General features: G+C 44.3%; 1 protein-coding gene across 1 annotated transcript in view; it reads right to left on the bottom strand.

Moving 5' to 3' along the window:
• Positions 1–1,398: 1,398 nt before the first annotated feature.
• The window catches only part of LOC140407902 (protein phosphatase PTC7 homolog), a 56,700-nt gene continuing 31,403 nt past the window's right edge, over positions 1,399–26,695 (bottom strand). Inside the window, exons 3-6 of the mRNA XM_072495111.1 lie at positions 26,287–26,485; positions 22,408–22,531; positions 10,693–10,822; positions 1,399–4,210 (exon numbers count right to left, since the gene is read on the bottom strand). Coding sequence (XP_072351212.1) covers positions 4,152–4,210; positions 10,693–10,822; positions 22,408–22,531; positions 26,287–26,485 — 512 coding nt within the window. The 3' untranslated portion in view covers positions 1,399–4,151. The remainder of the gene's footprint in view (positions 4,211–10,692; positions 10,823–22,407; positions 22,532–26,286; positions 26,486–26,695) is intronic.

The raw sequence follows: 26,695 nt of genomic DNA, 5'->3' as shown, positions 1-26,695 counted from the left end.
TAACAGATTATATTCAAACTACTTAATAGAATTTTAATAATCTTTATTACATTAACACTGCAATGAAGTTACTGTGAAAATCCCCTAGTCGCCACACTCTGGCAACTGTTCGGGTACACGGAGGGAAAATTTACAATCTCTAATTCACCTACCAGCAAGTCGTTTGGGACACGTGGGAGAAAACCAGAGCGCCTGGAGGAAACCTACGCAGACACTGGGAGAACGTGCAGACTCCGCACAGACCGTGACCGCAGGAAATCGAACCTGGGTCTCTGGCGTTGTGAAGCAACAGTGCTAACCACTGTGCTGTCATGTTAAATAGTCTATTCATGATTGAGCCCTTAAAAACTGCAAACCAAATAGCACAGTTGGGCATGCTACAATACCCTCCATGTTTGTGTAAATAACCAATGTCACTAATTGGATTTTTAGTATCCAATGTATACTCTACACAACTAAGTTTGAAAAGCTGCTATACATGTTGTGCAAATTGGCAAGAGTTGAGCATTAGACAGCAAATGCAATATGCAGGACAAGCCCAACTTGTACCTGAACTTAAAACATTTTTAGCTTAACGTATGGGTAGATTTGACCAGTTGGCTGATGGGGAGAGTGCTTTGTAATTGGAACAAATCAAGGATGCAAAATCCTTCTTTTGAAATTCAAGCAGCAATAAAGTTTACTAAATGGTGACCTTGAGAACATGTAATTTAACATTAACAGAAATCCAAGATGTGCAATGATAGCACCATGTTGCATTATACCACATTGCAAGTATATAATGACCATATAATGTTGGGTATCAATTTGAACTGGGCAGCATTACCTCAATTTAAGGGAATATGGGAAGGAGGATTTCCTTAAATGATTTTAACTAAGCAATTCTACAAGGCACCCCTGGAAATTGCCGACATTTCTTCCCCAGCTCCGGTTTAAGGCCGAGTGTGCTGTGAAAATAAAGTCACTATTTTTGGTGTGAAGCAGCAACGGGAGAAAAGATACACGAGAGAGGGTGGGACAGTACATTGCTTTAATAGGGGCACACTACTGATAACTTGTGGGGGAAAAACAGGATTCATCCTTTGGACTACTTGTGGGAAACTGATTTTATTTTTAAAAATTACACCAATACCTGGATGATGATTTAAGACTGAAAAAACCCACTTGGACTTTGGAAACATTGCAATTTAAGGACCGTCCAATTTTAAAGCGCTTTAGTAATGTTAAACATTAATTTCACAATCGATGATTGATTTGTGTGTCACATTGTTAGCAATTTCAGATATTAAAATTTATTTTAAAACAGACTTGTCATGTGTTTCTTACTTTTAAGTACGCTTCAAAGATTAAATTTTACTTCCAGATATTCTCCCTTGCATACTGATAAAATAGAAACACTTAGTATAAATACTATACTTTTATTAAATATATCATTTGCACAGCTTCTCAACATATGTACACAACTATTCCTGCATTTATATTTACGTTACAGTTAAAGCACATACTAGCTACAGTAACAGGTAATTAAAACATCTCCTTTCATTGAGGGGGGAGTGTGCCCTTTTCTTGCCAAGTTATTACTTCTACATACATACCAATTCTTATTCTACCCTTTCTTCACAACAAACCAATTTGATGAAGGACACTGAATTTTCACAATTTTCCTGGCAATTGCGACAATAATTGAAAAAATAGCCTGTCGAAAAGAATATTGTCAAAAGACTGCTACCAAGACTGTCCAATTATATTTACTTGTGCGCAAAGAGCATTAGTTAATTTAAAAAAAATGAAAACTTGACTTCAGTAGAGCAAATCCCCGACATTTATGATAGTGCATTGTAGAACAAGAGTCTAAAATTAAAACACTAGCCCAAAGCAGATTTTTTAAATGTTTCAGTACAGTATTGCTTAAACACAGTATTGGTTATTTGTGGGGAAAGAAAGAGAAAAATGCATTCTGGTCTTTGGTGTGCACTCAGGACCAAGAAAAAGGGATGTGAAAGGTATTTTCCCATTAGGAATAATACATTCATGCTTCACTTTTGCTTTGCAAACCAGCATTCAAGTGTGGCAAACAGTTCATTTGAACTTTGCACTAGAAATCTTGGTACTTGAATCTATTCATATAAAACTACCCTAAAAATTAAAACTGTTAAGTAGACCAAACATCTGGCAAATTCGGATCCTCCCTCGATGGGTTTTGTTTTGGTGAAATGTAAGGCCTCATGTTGCCAAAGCCACTTAACCTCTTACCAAGAAAGTGGTCAATGTGCATAATCAATGAAGTATAACTAACCTAGATAACATTGAATTTAAGCAAGCTACTTTCATTTTTGCATCAGGTTGGATTGATCTGTACAAAATATAACATTCAACCGTTAGAAAAATTCAAAACAAGATTCAGTGCATACTGCCAACTCTTGTAACTCCACAAATTCAGATTAGAAATGAAGAAAAAGACAAGGCAGCAGGTGGCACATGATTAGCACTGGGACTGCAGCGCTGAGGACCCAGGTTCGAATCCCGGCCCTGGGTCAGTGTATGGAGTTTGCACATTCTCCCAGTGTCTGCGTGGGTTTCACCCCCACAACCCAAAGATGTGCAGGTTAGGTGGATTGGACATGCTAATTTGCCCCTTGGAAAAATAATTGGGTATTCTAAATTTATTTAAAAAAAGAAATGAAGGAAGACTACTACTGAATTGTTTTGCAGCTTGAGAAAACTAAAATGTATTTTGCATATCACAAGCTTTTAAAAAGGAAAATAATAGAATTACATCCCAAATTTCAATACCGTATTTATAAAAAAAGAAATTCTGCAAATATAGTTAATTCATTTTCCAATCTGGGAAAACGCACTTCTATTCTTCAATATTATAGAATCATCGGCAAAAAAATTAGCACAGAATCAATGTCTTTCAAAGTTAATAGCCTCCCTACCCTGCTCTGCCTCACATTACTCCCTTAAAACACTCCTTTGGACCCTCTGACAAGTGTTTGGTTATCTGACCTATATATTGTGACTTGGTATATTTAATTTTCTGATGCTCCTGTGAAGCACCTTGGGACATGTGATGTTAAATGAGTTGTCAGACTTGCAAATTTTGACAAAAACAAACCGTTTCCGGAATAATTTTAAACATTAATGAAGAATCAATAGACAAAATGCTGTTAAGTATTTGTACTGTCTGTTCATCAAAATACTGAATTTTAGAAAAAGCAATTCTGTTCCAAAGCATTCAGACAGCAAAACTGAAATTCTGATCCAGTCTCTAAACATGAATGCAAACAATTTGTGCGAAACCAGTAATAGAGTACAAATTATTCTGGTTTATGTAACTAATAAAATATAAAATGAAATGCCTGTTACAAGCAGGTCTATTTAAATAGTAAAATGACATGTACATGGTACATGTAAATGATTTAAATTATACAGTACAGCTACAATGAAAAAGACTGCACAGAAAAATATTAAAAACAAATTAACACATTTTTCTCAAAAGTTACCTGATTTATCATGTATAAAGTTAAAACATGGCTTTAATTCATGGGTTGCACATTAAAACATTTGATAGTCAATTGTTCTCTACCCAAAACTATTCAGATTCAGAGCAGCTAAGCTAGTCCACCCAAAATAGTTCTGTGCCCTTCTGCTGCCAGGAAAATTAACCAGTTAACTATTAGAGGCAAGAAATTAAGTCAAACCCAAATAGTTCCCAAGGGGACTGAAATTTATCAAGTGGTTCACAATATTTCTACATTTCTGATCAGAAATGAATACTGAGATGGTGCCCATCTGTGCATGTAGCACCTAATTTCATAATGAGCATGCAGCAATCACCTCTATATAGACAAGGCATCAATGCGCAATCCGTAACAGACTAACATTCCTTCTGAATTACCAACCTGTTGAAGTGGTACTGCAAGTTTTTTTTGGGGGGGGTTTCTGTGATAGAGGACATTTAGAAAATCTTGCTGGCAGAAACAGACAAAAATAATGATTTTTGAGTATTAAATATCCATAAGAACTGCAGAGAAATTGTGTCGTGGGAATGACTAGCCTTTGCGAAGTTGTAGTCAGGGAAATAAGGTCCTGCCAGCAGGAAACCAGAATCGAGCGTTTAGGTTGAAGTGTCTATGCGTTTGAAATAGTTAGTCTGTATATTCTGCTACTATTGATAGTAGAACAGTGATGTCATCTGGTTTACCTCCTGGAATACAAAAATAATTTGCAATGTAAAGCAAATTTTCATATAAAACATGCTTTTATCTACACCAGTTAAGTATATTTGTACTCTTTTAAACTACAAACTATGAACTCTTTACTTCTTAGCAAAATACACAATGGCTCCAAAGGATCACAGGAAAGACAAGGTTGAAAACTCTAACATAGCACAGGACACACAGGCTCTACATCCTTTATTCACGTCCCCCATTTGTGCAACTATATTTCTTCTTCAGTCAGAATCAACTGAATACATAGGCTGTAAAGAGAGGTCAATTTATTATTCGCCATATCCCCAAAAGCCAAAAGCCCCATTATCAGCTCTTAAGAAAGTAAAGAGTTAAAATTAGTTAAGGATGCAGAAACAGGACTTCTGGTGGCGCAATGTAGGGAGAAGACGAGGTGGCTCCCTCCAAGTACTGCGCTTTTGCCAGTTTTAATTTCAGGGGGCATTTTATTGCTAACCCACAAAGCGAATAAATCGTTGAAGGCCAAGGTAAATAATTTAGAGAATCAGTCCAGGAGGCAGAAATGTTCAAATTGTGGGGCTGCCAGAGGGGATGGAAGGCCCAAAACCCAAGGAGTACTTTTGTTTTTCTTTAAAAAAAATAAATTTAAAGTGCCCAATAATTTATTTCTGCAATTAAGTGGCAATTTAGCATGGCCACTCCACCTACCCTGCACATCTTTGGGTTGTGGGAGCGAGGCCCACGCAGACATGGAGAATGTGCAAACTCCACATGGAGTGTGACCCGGGGCAGAGGTCGAACCAGGGTCCTCAGCGCTGTAGGCAACAGTGCTAACCACTGCGCCATGCTGCCCTTCCTACGGAGTACTCTGCAGAGATGCTCAGGAAGATAGTGGAAGAGGGTGGACTCGCATCCCCACTGGTGTTGGATGAAGCCCACTGTATACTTCAACAGAGGCCTCGCCTTGAGAATCCACCATGTGCGGTAAAAGTAAAGTTCCATAGCTTCCAAGAAAAAAAAAGTAGTGGGTTCTGAGATGGGCGAGGGAGAATCATGACTTCAAATGGGAAGGCCACGCCATCAGGTTTTACCAAGACATGAGAGAAGAGCTGGCGAAGAGGCTATGTTCAACAAAGCCAAGGCTGGCAGCACAGTGGCGCAGTGGGTTAGCCCTGTTGCCTCACGGCGCCGAGGTCCCAGGTTCGATCCCGGCTCTGGGTCACTCTCCGGGTGGAGTTTGCACATTCTCCCAGTGTTTGCGTGGATTTCACCCCCACAACCCAAAGATATGCAGGGTAGGTGGATTGGCCACACTAAATTGCCCCTTACTTAGAAAAAATTAATTGGGTAAAAAACAAAGCCAAAGCTGCCACGTACAAAAGTGGAGTCCGGTTCAGTGAGGTGTACCCAGCTCAGCTTAAGAGTGACCTTTGAGGGAACAGAGTATTTGGTGTGCCAGGAGAAGCAGACTTCTTTGTTAACGAACACAGATTGGGCCTGGTGCAATTTGAGCTTTTTGGATGTTGGGGGTGGGTGGGCATGTCGAATTTAAAATTAAAAAAAAAAACTTCATTTATGGGATGTGGGCATCACTGGTTAGGCCAGCATTTATTGCTCATCGCTAGTTGCCCTTCAGGAGGTGGTGGTGAGTTGCCTTCTTGAACTGCTGCAGTCCTGGAGGTAGGTACGCCCTCTGTGCTGTTAGGAAGGGACTTCCAGGATGTTGCCCCAGTGACAATGAAGGAGCAGCAATATATTTCCAAGTTGGTATGGTGAGTGACTTGGGAGGGGAACCTCCAGCTGGTGAGGTTCCCAGATATCTGCTGCTCTTGTCCTAGATGGTAGTGGTCGTGGGTTTGGAAGGTGTTGGTGAAGGAAGCTTGGTGAGATAATGCAGTGTATCTTGTAGCTGGGTACACATGGCTGCCTCTGTTCAGTGGTGGAGGGTTTGAATGTTTGTGGAAGGCGGAGCAATCAAGTGGGATGCTTTGTCCTGGATGGAGTCGAGCTAGTGCCGTTGGAGCTGCACTCATCCAGGCAAGTCAAAAGTATTCCATTACACTCCTGACTTGTGCCTTGTAGATGGCGGACAGGCAGCGAGTTACTCGCCGTAGGATTCCTAGCCTTTGACCTGCCCTGGTAGCCACAGCATTAATACGGCTAGTCCAGTTCAGTTTCTGATTAGCCCCCAGGATGTTGATTGTTGCATCGTTGGGATTCCATGTTTTTCCTGTTCTGGTTGGAGTTGAATTTTTACAGTTTGGGCTTTAGTTTGATGTGGGGTTCTGTCCTGATTATGAAAATATATGGCTCCCCGTCAGAGTGCAATAGTTTATGGGGCTTTAGTTTGTAACCATTTTTCTTAACTCTAGTTGGGAGCCTCCCTGCTAACCCAATAGTTAGCTAACAGGAGCAGTGTTGCAGGGTTGGCTGCATCACATTATACTTTTTTAAAAAAGTTCTTGTTTTCTTTGGGCTTAGGTTTGTTAGAGGTGGATTGTTTTGTGTTCATCTTGCTTTTATTTGTATGCATATTTGGGTGGTGTCCACAGGCAAGGGTGGGGTAGTTTGCTGACAGTGCCTGCAGATAGTTCTTTGGAGACCCCGATTCGTTTGGTCATTTGGAAAGTCAGGATGTTGAATGGCCCAGTGCAAAAGACAAGAGTATTTGCGCAGAGTTTAAATTTTGATGTGCTGTTTTTGCAAGAGACTCATTTATGGGTCAGCAACCAGACAAGGCTGTGGAAGGGATGGGTAGGACAAGTCTTTCATTTGGGTTTTGATGGTAGGGCCAGGGGTGCGGCAACTTAATAAAAAGGGTTCAGTTTCCTGCCTCTGAGATTTTGACTGACTCCAACATCAGATAGGTTATTGTCTGTGGCGCTTTGGCAGGCACTCGTGGTTTTGGTAAATTACTACACCCCAAATAGGGACGATATGATTTTTATTAATAATCTGCTGGCCTCCCGCCCAGATTTTGAATTTGCATCAGCGAATGGGGACCTAAATGGTGTTTTGAACCCTGGTCTGGATCAGTCTAATCCCAAATCTCGAACTCCACCAAGGGTGGCCAGAGCTTTGTTTTTTTTTGTGTGTGTGTGTGGGGGGGGGGGGGGGGGGGGGGGTCTAGATCCTTGTGCACTCAGGTGACAAAGACTAATCATTTTTCTCACATGTGCATCAATTTGCAGTGGATAGGTCTTTCTTCCCTTGTGGTGGCTTGCGATTTCGGACCACGCCCCATATTGTCGATTTTGCACAAGTCAGGTCTGTCCCAACGTCAGCCATGGAGGATGGACACAACATTATTAGTGGACAAGACATTTTGTGAACCCATGTCAACTTCCATTGGGGACTACATAAAATTTAATTCAAAAGTGAGTCAATCTCACATCCAACGCTGTGGGAAGCTCTTCTATAAAGTGCACATGGTGAAGGCAGCAAGGGGAGAGCAGAGGTTGGTGGACTCCATTCTGGAGGTTGATCACCAGTACTCACTTGCCACCACCCTGGAGTTGTTGGCAAGTAGGAAAAAGCCACAGACAATGCAAGTTATTAACAGAGAATGGTGGGCTAGCTGCGACACTCGAGCAGCATATTTTATGAATACGGGGAGCAGGCCACTCGCCTTTTAGCTCACCAGCTTGAGCAACAGGTAACTTCCCAGGAGATCGAACAGGGGCAGCCTATTTTTGCACCTCCTCAGGTCAATGCAGCTTTTGAATCGTTCTATTGGGGTCTCTATAGATCGGAGCCTCCGGCTGAGGGATTGGTCATGACTTGACTTTTTAGGGCAGCATGGTGGCGCAGTGGGTTAGCCCTGCTGCCTCACGCCGCTGAGGCCCCAGGTTCGATCCTGGCTCTGGATCACTGTCCATGTAGAGTTTGCACATTCTCCCCGTGTTTGCGTGGGTTTCGCCCCCACAACCCAAAGATGTGCAGGCTAGGTGGATTGGCCACGCTAAATTGCCCCTTAAATTCAAAAAAATGAATTGGGTACTCTAAATTGAAAAAAAAAGACTGACTTTTTGAGAAAGCTCATTTGTGGTGGTGGTTGGGCAGGGGGAGTGGGGAGGGTCTGCATCAACATTGAGAGTGGCCCTTTTCCCCACCTGTGGGCCCAGGTGGCCCACAGTTTAGGCTTCGTTAAATTTCACCAATCTGGTTGCTAGTGTAAAGTTAGACTTAAGAGGTGGGATAATTTCCCTCTGTCCTTGGCAGGCAGGGTTCAGACTATTAAATGAATATACGCCGAGATTTTTATTTATTTTTCAATGTCGCTTCAATTTTCTCCCCATCCTTTTATCAAAGTCAAAAAATTAATGTACTTCTTTATTTGGACAAGGATCCATGGGGCTTTCCTCCAGAAAGATAGGCAGCCGTGGGCTTGGCCCCACCCAATTTATTGTTTAACAATGGGCAGTCAATGTCAAGATGATATTGTTGTAGTTCAGCAATCCTGGCTCCATTTGGGAACAAATGGAAGCGAGCTCCGACACCGTTTCTCGCCTTGGTGCAATAATTCCTTCATTGTTGCTTTTCTCTCCGTAAGATTTACCCCGAATCCAGTGGTATCCATTTTGAGAATTTGGAAACAGTTCAGAGAGCATTTTAAGCTCTGTTCACAATCTTAGTTAGCCGCCATCTCAACAACCACCTTATCTGCCAGTAGGTTTGGGCTCCACATTTAAGTCATGGAAGGGGAAAGGTTTGAAGACCTGTTTATGGAGGGGAGTTTGCTAGTTTTAAGGAGTTGGCAGAGACATTCCAACTGCCTGGTTCCAGTCTTCTCAGGTACTTCATGTGATTTTTTGCGCACGACTTTCCCCTTCTTTCCCTCGGCACCACTCTCTTCATTGTTGAAGAAGATTTTGTCTTTGGTCGGGTCTAATGGTTTTTTGGGGGGGGGGGGGGGGGGGGGGGGGGGAGAAAAGAGAACGGGACTATTTTGGCCGTACCCTCTCACAAGAGTCAACTCCATTGAGTGAGGCGAAGATGAAATGAGGGGGTGAATTGGGTCCCATTCTGGATGGAGAGGTTTGGAGTGAGGCCCTTCGCAGGATCAATCACACGCCTTCATGGGCTTGGCTAAGTTTGATTCAATTCAAGGTGGTGCATAGAGCACATCTAACTAAAGTGAGGTGAGCACTGCTCTCAGGGCTGGGGTGGAGGACAAGTGTGAGCACTGCTCTCAGGGGCTGGCTAACCACATTTCCGTCCTGTCCCATGTCGTTAAGCTTCGGGGCCTCTTTCCTCAACCCCAAGTCAGAGATACTCAATGTTGATTTGGATCAGTGTCCACTGGTGGCCATTTGTGGGGTATCAGACTCAGCGGTGCTTCAGTTAGAGGTGAAGGCGGATGTCTTCGCCTTTGCCTCGTTGATAGCCCGGAAACTAGTTATAGAATCATAGAAGTTTACAGCATGGAAACAGGCCCTTCGGCCCAACCAGTCCATGCCGCCCAGTTTTTACCATTAAGCTAGTCCCAGTTGCCCGCACTTGGCCCATAACCCTCTATACCCATCTTACCCATGTAACTCTCTAAATGCTTTTTAAAAGACACAATTGTACCCGCCTCTACTACTACCTCTGGCAGCCCATTCCAGACACTCACTACCCTCGGAGTGAAGAAATTGTCCCTCTGGGCCCTTCTGAATCTCTCCCCTCTCCCCTTAAACCTATGCCCTCTAGTTTTAGACTCCCCTACCTTTGGGAAAAGATGTTGACTATCTACCTTATCTATGCCCCTCATTATTTTATAGACCTCTATAAGATCACCCCTAAGCCTCCTACGCTCCAGGGAAAAAAGTCCCAGTCTCTCCAGCCTCTCCTTATAACTCAAACCATCAAGTCCCAGCAACATCCTAGTAAATCTTTTCTGCACTCTTTCCAGTTTAATAATATCCTTTCTATAATAGGGTGACCAGAACTGCACACAGTATTCCAAGTGTGGCCGTACCAATGTCTTGTACAACTTCAAGTTCTGCTTGCGTGGAGGTCTCCTACTCTGCCTGGTGTCCGGGCTCGGTTGGATGACTTTTTTTTATATTTGGAGAAGGTTAAATACACCATTAGAGGGTCGGTAGAAGTGATCTACTTACCTTGACAGCCATTAATTTCCTTTAAGGAGCTAGTCATTGTCAGCCGTTAGAGGGTTAAATTCAGTTTTTGGGGGTTAAATTTAGTTTTTGGGACTAAATTTAATATGTGCTTTTGCTGATTTGTCTCTGTTCTATTGTGTAATTTTGGTTACTTGTGTTGTATGGTTTTATCAAAAAAGAATGCAGAAACGAGATACCTGGCTGAGTATCCAGCAATGACAAAACTGCAAAGGTCCTGTTTTGGCTGTGTGATGCTCTACTGCAAAGTTTTAAGCAACTGGAATGTACTTATTATTGCTTTTGGTCCAAGGTCCTCAACATGAAAATTCCTTACTTTGGAGCACAAATTAAAATCAAGGTTTTCTATACAAGTACATTCAAAATAATAGTGATCTTACCTCGTACATTCAGTCCGTTATCACAAGCAAATTGGGCAAATGGTGACATATAGTTTGGATCATACGCTAGTTCATGAGCCTGTTCTGCAATGCTCCTTGCCGTTTGCTGAATACTCTCATAATTGGTCTTCTGCAATCACATTGCATCACAATTAGATTTAGATTCACATCACCAATATATCCTTTGGAGAAACATTTGTTTAAATGGAATCCCAAGTGCATTGAGACATTTTCTATAAAGCAAAATGAAATCCATTCTTATAGCACCTTTCATGATCTCAACATTGTCCCAAAGTGCTTTATAACCAATGAAATACATTTCTAGTGTTATAATGAAGGAAAAGCAACAACTAATAAGCTCCCAGAATCAGCAACGCAATAATGATCAGCTCATCTGCCGATCTGAGATAATATTGGCTAGGACACTGGAGTTAACACCACCCCACCCCCCGTTCTTCTTAGAGATAGTGCAGTGGGATTTCTTTAGGCCCACCAGAGGGGGCTGTTGGGTCCCAGTTTAATGTCTCACCCAAAAGACAGCACCTGTCTATGGCCAGCACTCCTTCAGTACTGCACTGCCATCAGGTTATATTAAAGATGCTTTAGAAATGCAAGTTGTAGCTGCAATTGACACTTGTCCCATTTCAACTCTATGGTGAATATAAAATAATCACTTTGTAGCCACCTAAAATGGCTGATTCCCTATTAATTTGGCCAAAACCCGATATAAAATGGCTAACCGAAAAGGCTGATGGGAAAAGCAGCCAACAGGGCACAAACGGACAGCTGCAGACAGAATAGCGTATTCGGCTCTGGGGAAGTCGGCCCAGATCGATACCTACGACTATTAGCAGCACATCAACACAGACATCTGCAGTTTAATCGGCTATCCCCAGAAACAATTGCAACATATTAGCAATTGAATGCCGGGCCAGACCACTCAACGCCTGCAGTGGCCGAAACAAAGACAGGTGAACGACCACCCCCCCGATCGAGGAATCGCCCCATTATTGGAGCATATCGAACCCAGTGATTGGGAACAAGTCCAATCACTTGGGACTCAGGGTCAAGGGCCGCCCCGAGAGGCAGGAAGCCCCTGGGCCCTATAAATTGAGGGGCCAAGTTCAGATCTCGCGCTCTCTCCCTTCTTCTCCTGCTCACAACCTTCGCAAGAACATCGACCAGAAACAGTAAGTTTGACTCTAGCGATCGCTACCCGATAGAAACTCCTAGCCATCGACCCGTATCAGCCTTTTGAATCCCTCAGGCCAGATCCAATTCGATAAACCATTCGTTTCCCTGACCTGGTGCGCCATCCCCAAAAGTTAAGTATTGGCCAGTAGTAGTAGGTTTTGATATAGATAGTAGGATTATTGTGCAAGTATCTATTGCTGTACATAATAAATGACCGTTGATTTCAATCTTACTAAGCGGTGTGCTGACTTATTAATCATAACTCGAGCTTGAACCACGTGGCGGTATCAGAAAGATACCTGGCGACTCGTGAGGAAAGGTGACATTATCAGAGCTAATAAAATGAAGGCTAAAAAGAGCAACATAATTGGCGACTCCGCCGGGACCCGACTTAGAAGTGGAAAACCACTCCGGGAGAACCCCAGAAATTTGAATAGAATCCAATTGGAAACAAAAACAAAAAAAAAAAACCACAAGTGTTCAAGCGGTTCTGGTTAATAATTCACAATTCGGAAGTGTGTGTATGCATGCGTAACTAACAGGGTTATAAGGTAAAACTGATAGATTTTTGTTGCGTCAAAACTGCCGGAAGTCGGTATTTTCGGAAATTAGCGCAAGCCGTACCCGCATCTACGACACCACCTTAGCCCCCTGTTCCAAATTCGAACTAAGCGAGCAGATAGGAGAGATGGCCATGCAGGCAATGCAATGCCTCATGAACCCCGAAGAATTTGCGGTCGCACCGATCAGCAGCATTAAAGTGGGACAGTGTCCCATTTGGGAAGCGGAAATTTCTACAGGGCAAAGGATGGCCCGTGTGGAGCGGTTTCTGTAATAATGACGACTCAGGTCCCGGGAGTTTAGGGCATACTTGGTGGGAGAACGAGTGAAATTCATAAGAAAAGCTTAGCGATAGCACGCAAGCCGGTGGCAATCGTGTCCTGTATGGCACAATTGCGTGGCACAGAGGAGGTCGTCAGGACGCTCCGAAAAGAAATAGAAGGCATACATCGTATGAATAAAATCGATGTATGCGAGATGGAAAAAGAGAAACTGGAATTGAAAAGGCAGTTAGAAGCCAAGGACGAAGAGGTGGCTGACGCCAAACAGGGTCACCAGTCTTACCTGGCGCATTTAAGCAGTTTTCAATCCCAGTATGAGAAGGCTTATCAGGACACGCAGCGTGCAGACCTGGTTAAGAAAGAGACAGAGAAGTAGGTGGAGACTCTACAGAAGCAATGTAGTGATCTCAAGGCAGCCTTGAGAGCGTTCCACGCTGTAACCACGGAACAAAGGCAGAGTACCTTAGACCATGCGAAGTGCCGAAAGCAAATTGCAGACCTGCAATCAATGCTTTCTGTCCAAAAGGGATTCCAAGAAACCTTTGGGGAAAGTTTAGAACAAGAAGACGGCCCTGATTGGGAAGAATTGCAAGAGACAGCGCAGAGATATGTTCAGGGAACATATGCGCAGGGAAAGCCCCAAAGGAGGAAAGCACCCCCACCCCCCACACAGCAGGTAATTCAGGCTCCCATGAACCCTGTAACAACCCACCGCACAGCCACAGCAGACGAGGCGGAAGTCTTATATTCTACCCCCCTCAGTGACCCAATTACGGGACGCGTGTGCTAAAATCACACCGTTCCTCCCCGCTTCAGACCCACACCATTTCTTTGCCACCGTCAAACACCAGGCGACCTTGTACGGCCTGGATGAGAGAGAGCATGTAAAGCTCATGGTTCTAAGTTTGGATCCATCGGTAGCAGCAGCTCTTCCCTACCCACAGAACATAGGAGGAGGCACCCTTGCAGAAATGCATACCGCGATCCTGGATGCGATCGGGTATAACCGGGGCGACCCCGTAGATGGCCTAAATAAGTGCAGACAGAAAAAGTCTGAACACCCCACAGCGTTCGCAGGTCGCTTGTGGATTCACTTTGAAGCCGTTTTCGGCAACGTAGACCGTGCCCATTTGTCCGCAGACAATATGGCCAAATGGACCCGCACCCTTATCTCCCATGCCACGGAAGCAGGCCAGAATGCCTGTAGTAATTATGACCCCTCGGAGGAGGCTCATAACGAGAAGTGGGTGGTCAAAAGATTGTCCCGCGTTTGGGAACAGTTGGCTCACAGTAAACCCGCCGCTAGAACCCCCGAGGAAAAACAAGCCGCCGCAGACGTGCAGGCAGTAAGAACCACTCTTCAGAACCCCGCCTGGGTAAACGAGGGAAAGAGCAGCTCCCCAGCAAAACCGCAAGAATGCTACAGGCACTCTCAATAAGAAAAAGGCAGAGCCCATACATAGCGTTAGCGCTCAGTCCAATCAGACAGACTTGACCGGAACGGACTGACTGTGTACAGGCTCCCCCAGTTGGGTCTGCGATACCCTTTGGGATAGGTCAGGACGTCCCGTAGTCACAGCAAAGGTTAGGGGACAGCCGATCGAGCTTCTGTGGGACAAAGGAGGGTCCCGCACCACCTTAAATTCCTCCACCCTTGGTAAGGACACGTGGCCCACTACAGCCATTATCACCCTTAGCAGCTTCACAGGCCACTTGCAGCAGGGACACATCACAACCCCTGTACCCATCCAAATCGGAACCATTAACACAAAACACCCCGTAGTTTTAGTCGACCTGCCGCCAACAGCAGAGCACATTTTGGGGATCGACTTCATGAATTCTCACCACCTCTCTTTCGATCCAGTCAACCAGTGTGTCTGGAAGATGGTGAAATCCACTAGAGCCCCCGCAACGCTCAATATAGGGGATTATATGAACAAAATTAGCGCAGTAGGCGAGTTTTGGTTCAACCCCACCACACTCAGCATGGACCGACAGGTTAGGGCAGTCCTGCAAAAAAAAAAACACAGGGCAGCATTCGCGACCCACAAACACGACTGTGGACGGATGACCGGTTCCGTACAAATTACAGGACCGGACCCTAGACCCCAAAAGCAGTACGGATTCCCCCAAGAAGCAGAGGGAGAAATCCTAAAGGTTATAGAAAGTTTATTAGAGCAGGGCGTCCTAAGATCGGTAGCCTCAACTAATAATGCCCCGATTTGGCCAGTAAGGAAACCCGACGGATCATGGCGCTTGACCATTGATTATTGGGAACTCAATAAAGTCACCCCCGTAGCAGCCCCCACCGTTGCAACAAGTCCCGAGACCATGCTCAAACAGAGACTCCATGCCCGATATTTCACGGTTTTGGACGTCAGTAATGGATTCTGGTCCATTCCATTGGCAAAGGCGTGCCAGTACAAATTTGCCTTCACTTTCCGAGCGCAGCAATACACGTGGACATGCCTGCCACAAGGCTTCCACAACTCCCCCTCCATTTTCCACCGACAGCTGGCAAATGGACTAGCGAAATTTTCTCGCCCCGAATGTCTGGTACATTATGTAGACGATCTACTACTGCAGACAGACACAAAGGAGGAGCACATTGAGCTTCTGTCCGAACTCCTGGAATTACTACATTCCATTGGCTGTAAAGTCAACCTCAAAAAGGCCCAGATATTGGAAGAAAAGGTGGTATATTTGGGTACTATCATCACACACGGCAAACACGAGATCGAGCACAAAAGAATTGACTCGATCGCTAAATTACCCCTTCCCCAAAACATTTCAGCCCTCCGGTCGTTTTTAGGACTGGTTGGCTACTGCCGAAACCACATTGACGGTTTCGCCAGCAAGGCAGCGCCCCTCAGAGCTCTTAAAGAAAGGAGCCCCCTGGGAGTGGCTTCCGCAGCATACGGATGCTGTGGAATCATTAAAACAGGCGCTCATAGCCGCCCCCGCACTACAAGGTCCCGACCCGCTTTCCCCTTACGCCATAGAGGTAGCGACCACAGACCGCACCCTTTCAGCCGTGCTCCTCCAGGGACAGCACGGCCAGCTAAGACCCGTGGCTTATGCCTTCCGAATTTTAGATGCTGTGGAGCAGGGATTCTCAGCCTGTGAGAGGCACTTGCTCGCAGTTTTCTGGGCAGTTCAGTACTTTTCATACATTACCGGACTGAACCCCATCACCATTTTGACCGAGCACACCCCCACCCAACTTTTACTAGACGGACGACTCAAAGACAGTACCGTCAGCCAAATCCGCGCTGCTAGGTGGACCCTTCTCTTACAAGGACGGGACATCACAGTCAAACGGACCAAGACACACACATACTTAGCGGACAATCTACAGTACCCCGGAACCCCCCCATGAGTATGAAATCATCTCGCCCCACCATAATACAGGCCCCTTTATCGCGAAAACACCCCCTAGAAAACTAGCCACTCCATCTCAAAGCCCCCCTCACCCAGACACGTGTGATCCCATTAGGATCTATGTGGATGGATCTTCCACAGTCCTGGATGGGCAACGCATAACAGGTTGTGGGATTTGTGGAGGACGCGCAGGGACGCGCCCTCAAGGAAATCGCATTAAAATTACCCGGACACTTAGGCGCGCAGGCAGCAGAGCTCGCGGCCATCGCTTACGTTATAGAGCACCCCGATTCCTTCCCCAGCCCAGCAGACATATTCAGACAGTCTATACGTTTGCAACAGTCTCACCGAATTTCTACCCCTCTGGGAAACAAGAGGATTTGTTTCCAGCCTCATACGTGAGGTACAGAAATATGATAACCACACATGATGGTGTGGTGTTGAAAGACACCCTTTATGTAGTTCCGAAGCAGGATAGGAACCAATTAATCTGTTTATTCCATGATGGTCATGGACACCAGGGAATCGATCCCACTGCAGCCCACCTCAAACAGCTTTGTTGGTAGCCAAATCTCAAAGAGGATGTATCCCATTACATTGAGAATTGCCTCATCTGCGCTCAGAATAACCCAGATAGACATGCCAAAAAGGGACACCTCAGCCACACCCGACCCGTTAACGGCCCCTGGACTAACCTCCAGATTGATTTTATAGGTCCATTGCCCCCTTGCAGGAATGGCTATAAATATGTTCTGGTGGTCATAGACACTTTTACAAAGTGGGTGGAAGCATTTCCAGCCCGCACCAACACCACGAAAACCACAGCCAAAATCCTAACCCACCACATTTTTACAAGATGGGGATTCCCCCGCAGTATTGAATCGGACCACAGGTTCTCACTTTACGGGACGGGTCATGCAGAACGTCCTCACGATATTTGGCATAACCCAAAAATTCCACATTGCGTACCACCCACAGTCGAGTGGTATAGTGGAGCGCATGAATCGGACCCTAAAAACCACCCTCCGTAAAATGGTCCAGCAAAACACCACCACTTGGGATTCTGTCCTCCCCTTTGCGCTGATGCTTTTGCGTAACACTGTTTCCACCTCCACAGGTTACACCCCACACACCCTCATGACCGGACGCCCCATGAAAGGGACAGAGTACTTGTTGGGTTTAGACCTGACCAGCCCTGAAGTTACGGCTCTCACCCACGAGAAAGCCGTTGAACAATTACTTGTAAATGTTAAAACGGCTCAGTTAGCAGCCGCTGTTAAATTGGGCATTAAAAATAAACAGAGCAAGGCCTGTTTTGATAAGGCAGTACATGCAACGGAGTATAATATAGGACAACAAGTGATGTTGTCTGTGTATAACCCCAGCACATTTCGGTCTCCGAAATACTCGGGTCCGTACTCCATTACGGATAAAGTAAGCCCATCGGTATACAAAATCAAATACCAAAATGGTAAGACTGCGTGGTTTCACATAAACCAGTTAAAGGCTTATGGAGCACAGTCAAACCACGCCCACCACGTCATGCTTGACGTGGCAGACCAAACCCCGCCCACAGCCAACGTGAGCACACCAACCCCCACCACATCCAGCCCAGACACTGACACGCCCCCGACTCCACCCTCAAAATTTACACTCCGCTCCGGAACGCCCACAGACTGCAGCAGCAGAGACAACGACTGTGACTCTGACGACAGCCACAGCACGCCTCCCTACTATCCTGGACCCACACCCAGCGACTCCGAGTTCGACTCCAGTGATCCCGTCCTGATCACTTTCTTAAACAAACCACACCACCGAACCATACGGACGACACCGACTTTGTCCCCACACAACTTGACGAACGCCATTGGCACTGCGACAACTCCTACAGACTCGTCCGCAACGACGAAAGCAACCCCAACTCATACCACGCAGCCCTCTCAACATTAATTCACTCCAGAATTTGGCACCCGGGAGAAGGGGACGACCTCGAGTCAGACCCCCAATCCGCCAACCCCTTTGCGACCCTGTTCGCAACAGAGAACTGAGGTGTCCACATGATGATTTAAAGGAGACACTTGGGGAAAGGTGTTGTCCTTCCTGATGGAACCTGCAGGATGTTTTATGTTGCTTGTATGTTTGTTTAAGTGTTGTTCGTCCGACAGGAGAATTTTTCTCACCGTCACACACCCATTCACCTGAAACCTTTTCGTTCTTTCCAACGAACACCCACCGCGGCCAGACGCTTGTTCAGCGGTACCAACTTGTCCACAGATACCACAATGGTACCAACTTGTCCACAGATACCTGGTCAACAGACTAGACGCTTGTTCAGTGGAACTAGCTCGTCTGCAGACACTTTAGCTGATAGCTGTTCGGGTACCAGACACCCGTTCTCATTCGAGGGTAGAAGCACAGCACTAGCTTTTCAGCTGGTACTGGTTCAAGTGCCAGATGCCCGATCTGATTTGACGGTAGAATCACAGCAGCAACCCCACCATGATGACTACATTTTTGCCCGTTCTTGTCGGTTGCTCAGGCAGTGGAGAAACGGCGTTAGACCCGCCCTGCCTGGGAACCCCCCGCTGGTCAAAAACACTCTGGTAGGGGACATACGGTATTGGTAGCCGTCCTACCCGGGGACTACATCCAAATCTTACCCGTCGCGGCCCATACGCACCTCATTCGACCTTTTCCTTTCAAAACAGTTTTATTTATTTAGGCGACCCTTGGGTTGCTGCCTCATGCTATTTACATCTAGGAACATTTGGATGATAATCTTAGCACTGGTCCACAATTGGGAAGTGTGCCGTGTCCTAACATTTGTTTTGAAAAAAAAACGGGGGAGTCACATATTGTGACCAATTATAAGGGTTTAATTGGCCCCAAGAAGGACAGACACACTAATATATCGGATATTATACTAAGGTAGTTACAGATACTATGCTTGTTTTACAGAACTCCAGAAGCTCCAGGACCGGAGGAAACAGAGAACACAAAGAAAGAAAAAGGAGGACAGCCATGAGGCCTTCTTTCATCGTGATCAAAATTTTTATGATGAACATTTGGTTGCGCGGGAACACGGACCCCATTACTCCAAACCCCCCTGCCGTTAATGTTTCACTGCCCCGCAGTACCGAGGGCCCAGTCACCAGCCACGCTGCATTATCCTGGTGTGCCAAGTTCATAACTTGGTACTCCCTGTCGTATGTAATTGAAGGACTATTAGCGTTGGCAATACTCTGCTGTGCAGTGCAGACTACGCGCCTCCGCAAATGGAGAAGGAGAGCGTACCGCGCTCGAACCCCGGTACATCGGATCCGATCCCCTATATTCAGGTATGACCAGACCCCAGCGACCTATAAAACCAGAATAATAAAACATGCACTTGCGTTTTTCTGTAAATAAAAAAATGTACAAAACCTCATCAACAGAAAATGTATGATCCTGAGCTTGACTGCCAAGCCAGGAAAGAGTATATGGAATGTTATGATTGTTGTTGTATGTTTTAGAGAGATAGGATGATGCAATGCTTGATGAGTGTATTTAGGTAAAATTAGAGGTTCCAAGTTTTTATTTTGTAGATGCATGCCCCTGCCTGACATAGCGCCCTCAAGAATTGTTTAGGTAAATTTTTGTGCATAGCTAGGGTCAGAGTAGTGGCCATGTAGGAGGTGTCCCCCCCCCCACCCCGGTCAGGGAACGGAAAGGACAAAATTTATGTGATCCTTCACGCTTCGCGTTAGGATCACAAGGAGGGACTGTCGCCACCTAAAATGGCTGATTCCCTATTAATTTGGCCAAAACCCGATATAAAATGGCTAACCGAAAAGGCTGATGGGAAAAGCAGCCAACAGGCCACAAACGGACAGCTGCAGACAGAATAGCGTATTTGGCTCTGGGGAAGTCGGCCCAGATCGATACCTACGACTATTAGCAGCACATCAACCCAGACATCTGCAGTTTAATCGGCTATCCCCGGGAACAATTGCAACATATTAGCAATTGAATGCCGGGCCAGACCTCTCGGCGCCTGCAGTGTCCGAAACAAAGACAGGTGAACGACCACCCCCCGATCGAGGAATCGCCCCTTTATTGGAGCATATCGAACCCAGTGATTGGGAACAAGTCCAATCACTTGGGACTCAGGGTCAAGGGCCGCCCCGAGAGGCAGGATGCCCCTGGGCCCTATAAATTGAGGGGCCAAGTTCAGATCTCGCGCTCTCTCCCTTCTTCTCCTGCTCGCAATCTTCGCAAGAACATCGACCAGAAACGCAAGAACATCGACCAGAAACAGTAAGTTTGATTCCAGCGATCGCTACCCGATAGAAACTCCTAGCCATCGACCCGTATCAGCCTTTTGAATCCCGCAGGCCAGATCCAATTTGATAAACCATTTGTTTCCCTGACCTGGTGCGCCATCCCCAAAAGTTAAGTATTGGCCGGTAGTAGGTTTTGATATAGATAGTAGGATTATTGTGCAAGTATCTATTGCTGTACATAATAAATGACCGTTGATTTCAATCTTACTAAGCGGTGTGCTGACTTATTAATCATAACTCGAGCTTGAACTACGTGGCGGTATCAGAAAGATACCTGGTGACTCGTGAGCAAAGGTGACATTATCAGAGCTAATAAAACTAAGGCTAAAAAGAGCAACACACTTAACACACACCTCAAACGGAAAAAGCATTTCTGCAGTGCAGTATTTAATATAACCCATACGGAGCATCTATTTTATAATCTTGAAACAGTGCAAAGTCAAATACTTTAGTGATGAAAATGTGAACTTCTGGTGCTCCGGAGGGGTGAACGTCTCCACCTAGTGTGCGAGATTGGGGCTGATACAACTGAAGGTCGTGGTGTATAGAGCGCACCTTACAAGGGCGAAGATGAGCCAGCTCTTTGACTGGGTAGAAGACGTGTGTGAACGTTGCCGGGGGGGGGGGGGGTCTGCAAATCACGTTCATATGTTTTGGCCCTGTCCAAAGCTGGAGGATTACTGGAAGGAGGTTTTTAGGGTAATCTCTAAAGCAATGCACGTGAAACTGGACCCGGGCTCTCAGGAGGCCATATTCGGGGTGTTGGACCAGCCGGGGTTGGAAACGGGTGCGGAGGCAGATGTTGTAGCCTTCGCTTCGTTGATCGGCCAAAGGCGGATCCTGTTAGGGCGGAAATCTACCTCTCCACTCTGTGACCTGGCGTGGCAGGGGGAGCTGCTGGAATTCTTGACGTTCGAGAAGGTCAAATTTGAACTGAGGGAAGGATGGAGGGGTTTTACAATTCATGGGCGTTATTCATTATGCACTTTCGAGAATTGGATTACATCGAACATTAGGGGAGGGGGCTGGGAGGAGGGGGTCTGCACAGGAGTGATTCCTGATTCCTTTTTGTCATTTGTTTATGTTAACATGCGGGCCGATGTTTTGGGGGTTTTGTGGGAGCATGGGATCAGTGTTATTGATATGGGGATTGACACATTTGTTACGGATTGTTTATTGTTGGGTGTAAAATGTGAGAAGGTGAATAAAAATATTTTTCACATTAGGTGAACATCTGTAGTAACAAAAGTATTTTGACATCAATGTCTTCAGACTTCAAAACCCAGTAACTGAAGGCAATTCTCACAGAAAGGCATTTGTGCTTCAAAGCTCATTAGGGGAGAGATCTAAATAGCAAACTGAAATGCATAAAAACATTTCTGCTTCAAAACCAGATCTAAATTGTAAACTGAACCCAATGATGCCCAACAAAAACAAGTAGAACTTGCTCTTTGCATCAATAGCGAGTTTGAAGCCTAGAGAATTACATACTGATTTTATTTTAATTTTTCCAATTAAGGGACAATTTAGTGTGACTAATCCACTTACCCTGCACATCTTCAAGTTGTTTGGGGGGGGGGGGGGGGGGTTTGAGTAAGTGTGTGTGTGTGGCCTATGCAGACAGGGACTGTGACCCAGAGTTGGGATTGAACTCAGGTGAGGCAGCAATGCTAACCATTGTGCCATGCCGCCCTTGGATTCATTGCATTTTTTAGAAACCTTCTCTAATATGTAAAATAGTTCTACAAATTACACCAGATTTCATTTGGCTTCAAGTGACTCAGTAGAAAAAATACAGTGACTCAGTAGAAAAAACACAGTATATTGCATCAGTTTGTTGCAAAATAGTCAAATCTACCATGGAATAGTGATTTATTGGGGAGGGGGGGGAAACTTAAGCAAGTGAAATATTTTACATTGCACTAATTAAATATGAATTGACAAATTTTGCAGCCGAATAAATTTTACAAAAATACCTTCAGTTTCTTTAACTCCTGTAAGATCATGTAGTCAGGCATATTATCAAATAAACCATCAGTTGCTGTCAAGATGATATCTCCCAGTTGAACATCAATGGAAGTACTGTCAGCAGCATCAGGGCTGTGAAGACACACTGTATTAGATAAAGTTTTCCTGCCAGATTCTCAAGAATAAAGTGCATTCAACCAAGCTCTATTCCAACGATGAAACCCAGACAAAACAATAGCTAATTTTACAGCTATTCAAATGTCCAATGCCAGTCATTTATAATGTATGGAAAGTTTGAATTGAATGATTTACAGCATTTTTTCTAGTTAAATGGATGCATAACTTGCCTGGGAAAAAAAAAAATCAGACAAGTGCAAGTTCCAGGAAATTATGAAGTTAAAAGATTCCTATAGAGTCCGACACATGACACCAGTCACGATACATCAAATGATCCAGAACCTGTAGACAGTGCAGAGAGCAACAAAGATGATCCATATTGCCTTTTGGGATCAACTGGGACGATAACTTGAGCTTTATAAAAATGAAACGTACTTACCAAAATAAAAAAGTGAAATTATCATAAATGTCAGCATATATTTACAATTTCAAAATCATGGCTGAAGAAGGGACGGTTGTCTTATAAGCAAAGTATATGCATAAACATGAAAAGGGATTGTCTTTTACACTGGGTCAACTTGTACAGCGTGATCTACAGTAAATCAGAAACATATTCAGAATCACCAGGACCGAACCGAATACAAAAGTTGACAGGAAAATTGTGGATCAATGTCTTAAGCTGGAATAGGTTAGCAGTAATAGTTGTTGGGCATGGACAATTAACTGAGGAAACAGCTAGATGTTATAGTGGGAAGATTGTATGGTTTGTATTTTGTAAAGGGATAAAATGCCTTAAAAATTCAACTTCCCTCTTGTGAAAAGTTCCACCATCTCAAATCTGATCAAAGCAACCACTGCTGCTGAACCACATTTCTAACTGATGCTTAAATCCTTGGAATTTATACTTTCGTGAAATAATGCAAATATAATTTTCAAGTAATTCATGTCAGAAAAGGCATTTTCAGTCAATTGGTCATGGGAACAGTGAATCTAATACTCTAGCAGTAAACTAATTCAATTTTATCTTTTTCCATAAACATAAAAATTTAGCTTAAATCAAACTCATCAATAATCCACTATTTTTTGGCACATTTCACCCATTTCTGCTTTATAATGGATAGTGCCATATGAAGACTCACTGGCACTCTAGATTCTCCAAAGTTACATACCAGGAACAGTGCCAGATACAGTTATACTTTCCCTGGCAGCACTGTGCACACTGCTGGCAAATTCCAGCAGCATGGAATGGGAACTGGGGATCACATGGTCGCATTTCTGAAGAGCCATAACTTTTGTCTTTGCCAGAAAACATTTTAAGTAAAGAACTCAAACAATGCTGATCTTTTCCTTGTTCATTTGAGAATTGTACTAAAGGGTAGGAGTAACAATCTTTTATGCAGTAAGCCAACATAATTGTTTGACCTAGATCGAAGATAATGCATTAGGAAAGATTCCAGACCTTAACAAAAAGGAACTGTGGATTCTTTCCTACCATTTTTCTCTTTCAATAAGAGTATGGCAACAGGAGGAAATTTCTCCCAAGCTAAATTTAAGTTTCAAAACTTTCCCTCAATCCACCAATCCATTAAAGAATTGAACTCATAGCATTCCAGGCTCTCATCTGCACTATCCTTCTTGGTCTGCTCTGCAACTCGTGACTTAAAGCATCAACCCACAATACCGCTTGTTGTTCAGTTTAGTGGATTGGGTGGCAGTGGTTCACATTGCTACCTCAATGCCAGGGACCCCGGTTCAATTCCAACATGTGGAGTTTGTACGTTCTCCCAGTGTCCGCGTGGGTTTCCTCTGGGTGCTCCAGTTTCCTCCACTTTTCCCAAAGATGTGCAGGTTAGGTGGATTGGCCTTCTAAATTGCCTCTTTAGTGTCCAGAGATTAGGTGGGGTTACAGGGATATGACAGGGGGGTGGGCCTAGCTAAGGTACTCTGGTCAGCGCAGACTTGATGGGCCGAATGGCTTCCTTCTGCTCTGCAGGGATTCTATTCTGATTGCCCAGCTTGATTCCACTCTCAACTATTCATTAATCCCCCAATCAGATCTAAAACAGTTTCTCTTCCCCAACCATGTATTGTTTTCTCCAGAGGACTCAGCTTGGCTCTCTCCTGTACATGCTACTTTTTGACAATATCATCCACAGTCTTAGGTCAGCACCCACTGGTGTACTGATATGCAGACCAACCTCTCCACCACTTGTCTCACTGCTCAACTTCCTCTCTGCTGTCAGTGATTGGCCAGCATTCATCTGGGATATGCTACAAATTCCTCCAGCCAATGACCTACCCCGTAACCCAATTTTCCAGTTCACATTAGGCAGTTGTTTTCACAACCTGTAATTGCTTTAAGTTTAAAAAAACTATCCTTAAAGCGACTTCTCTCCCTCAATCTAAATGTAAAATTCAATCATTTTAAGATCACCACTACAAAGAGGCTCCTTTACTTGAAAGTCATTAACTAATCCTTCCTCATTGCACACTATCAGGTCTAGATTAGCCTGTCCTTTGGTTGGGCTCTCGAGCATGCTTGCTCTAAGGAATTATCCCCAAAACATTCCATGAACTCATGTCCCATGCTACTTTTTACCAATCTGATATGTTCAATCTGTTTACATTAAAATCGCCCATGATTATTTCCGTACCTTCCTTAAAAGCCCAGCTACTTCATCCTGTATACCTCGAGTATTACCATCAGGCCTATAAACAACTCTCACAATTTACTTATTTGCCGTTGCTATTTCTTACCTCTGGTTCTGCATCTTGATCTAGAACTATTGTACTGTCATCCTTAGTTAACATCACCTTTTGCTAACGTGCTGTCCTTCAAAAATGTCACAAAGACTGCTGTTTCTATCTCAACATAGAAAGCTTTAAATCCTTGTGCCACCAGAAAGTGAGGCACAACCTTGTCCAGGTGTGGTGAAAAAGCAGACAATAACAAACTTGCAGTAAGCAAGTTTTCCTAAGCAGTTGCAATTAAGCAGCTTCCACTGTATTGGAAGAGACTCAAAACTAATCAAACTTTTGAAACTAGTGCATTGATTGTGGTACTTGCTGGATTGCTGTACCTTACAGAAAGTTTTCGACTCCTTTCATACACATGTTGGTGAATAAATTATGCAGCAACTAGCTATTCAGCCCAAGTTAGATGATTTCTGCAAAGTGGCATTATATTTTCATCCAATAGCATCCAGTTAATTTCTATTTTAACATTTAGTCTGGTGTATTCAAGACTGAGGTTTATAGACGTATGGATGCAAAAAAGGGAAATGGGGGATAGGGGAGAAGCAGACTTGACATAGACCAGCCATAATTTTATTGAATGCCTGAGTAGGTTCAAGGGGCAATATGACCTACTGGAACTATTTCTTATGGGTAGTATAAAGGACCTGATTCCTGCAATGGGGCTGGGTGCTGGACAATACCCAACTCTTGCAATTCCTGCAATATAGAAGTGCACATCTGAAGATGGTTTGCCTGCAATTCCCCGTAGCCCAGTACCCTTCCACTGTCAGCACCTAGGGTTAACACAAGGAAAAGGTTGACTCTGATAAAAGCAGATGTAACCATAATGTAGCAGAATTAATACCTTCAGGAAGAAAAATAATGTTCCAACATGTTTACCATTCAATGGGGCATTCAAGTGGCCCTATTTTAAGAACCACAATTTTTTGAATTGTGATTAATTGGACTCTTGTACAATATAGCACTTGATATAATCATGATTTATGTACACTTAATAAAGGCTGGTATTTTACCTATCATTCAGGACAACTCCTTCTGCTTCAGGTGGTGCTATTGACAGTTGGAAGGGGGTGTTAAAGTAATGTTGTTGCTCATCTGACCGGTGAACCACTTCTCCGCCTCGAACCACCAGAAATCCAGAGTCTCCTAGGTTTGCTGTGTGTAACTGATGACTACTACGGTCCAGTACAACTAAACAAGCAGTACTACTCCCTGCAAGAAAATAATAAAATTATACAGAATGGGCGTTTGCTCACAGAAGCAAGCAGTCAGCAGTAAGAACAAAGAGTTTCAGCTCAGAGTCTAGAAAGCAAAAGGGATAAATGTTAGTGAGGCCTGCACTTTAAAGCAGAGAAAATACTAACTTTACCATTCATTGCAGAGAATGTGGTTGGGTTTGGAGACAGGCATTCATGAAAGGAA

Source organism: Scyliorhinus torazame, chromosome 1 (genome assembly GCF_047496885.1).
Source record: "Scyliorhinus torazame isolate Kashiwa2021f chromosome 1, sScyTor2.1, whole genome shotgun sequence".
Classification (NCBI taxonomy): Eukaryota; Metazoa; Chordata; class Chondrichthyes; order Carcharhiniformes; family Scyliorhinidae; genus Scyliorhinus; species Scyliorhinus torazame.
This window is presented reverse-complemented; position numbering and strand designations above follow the sequence as displayed.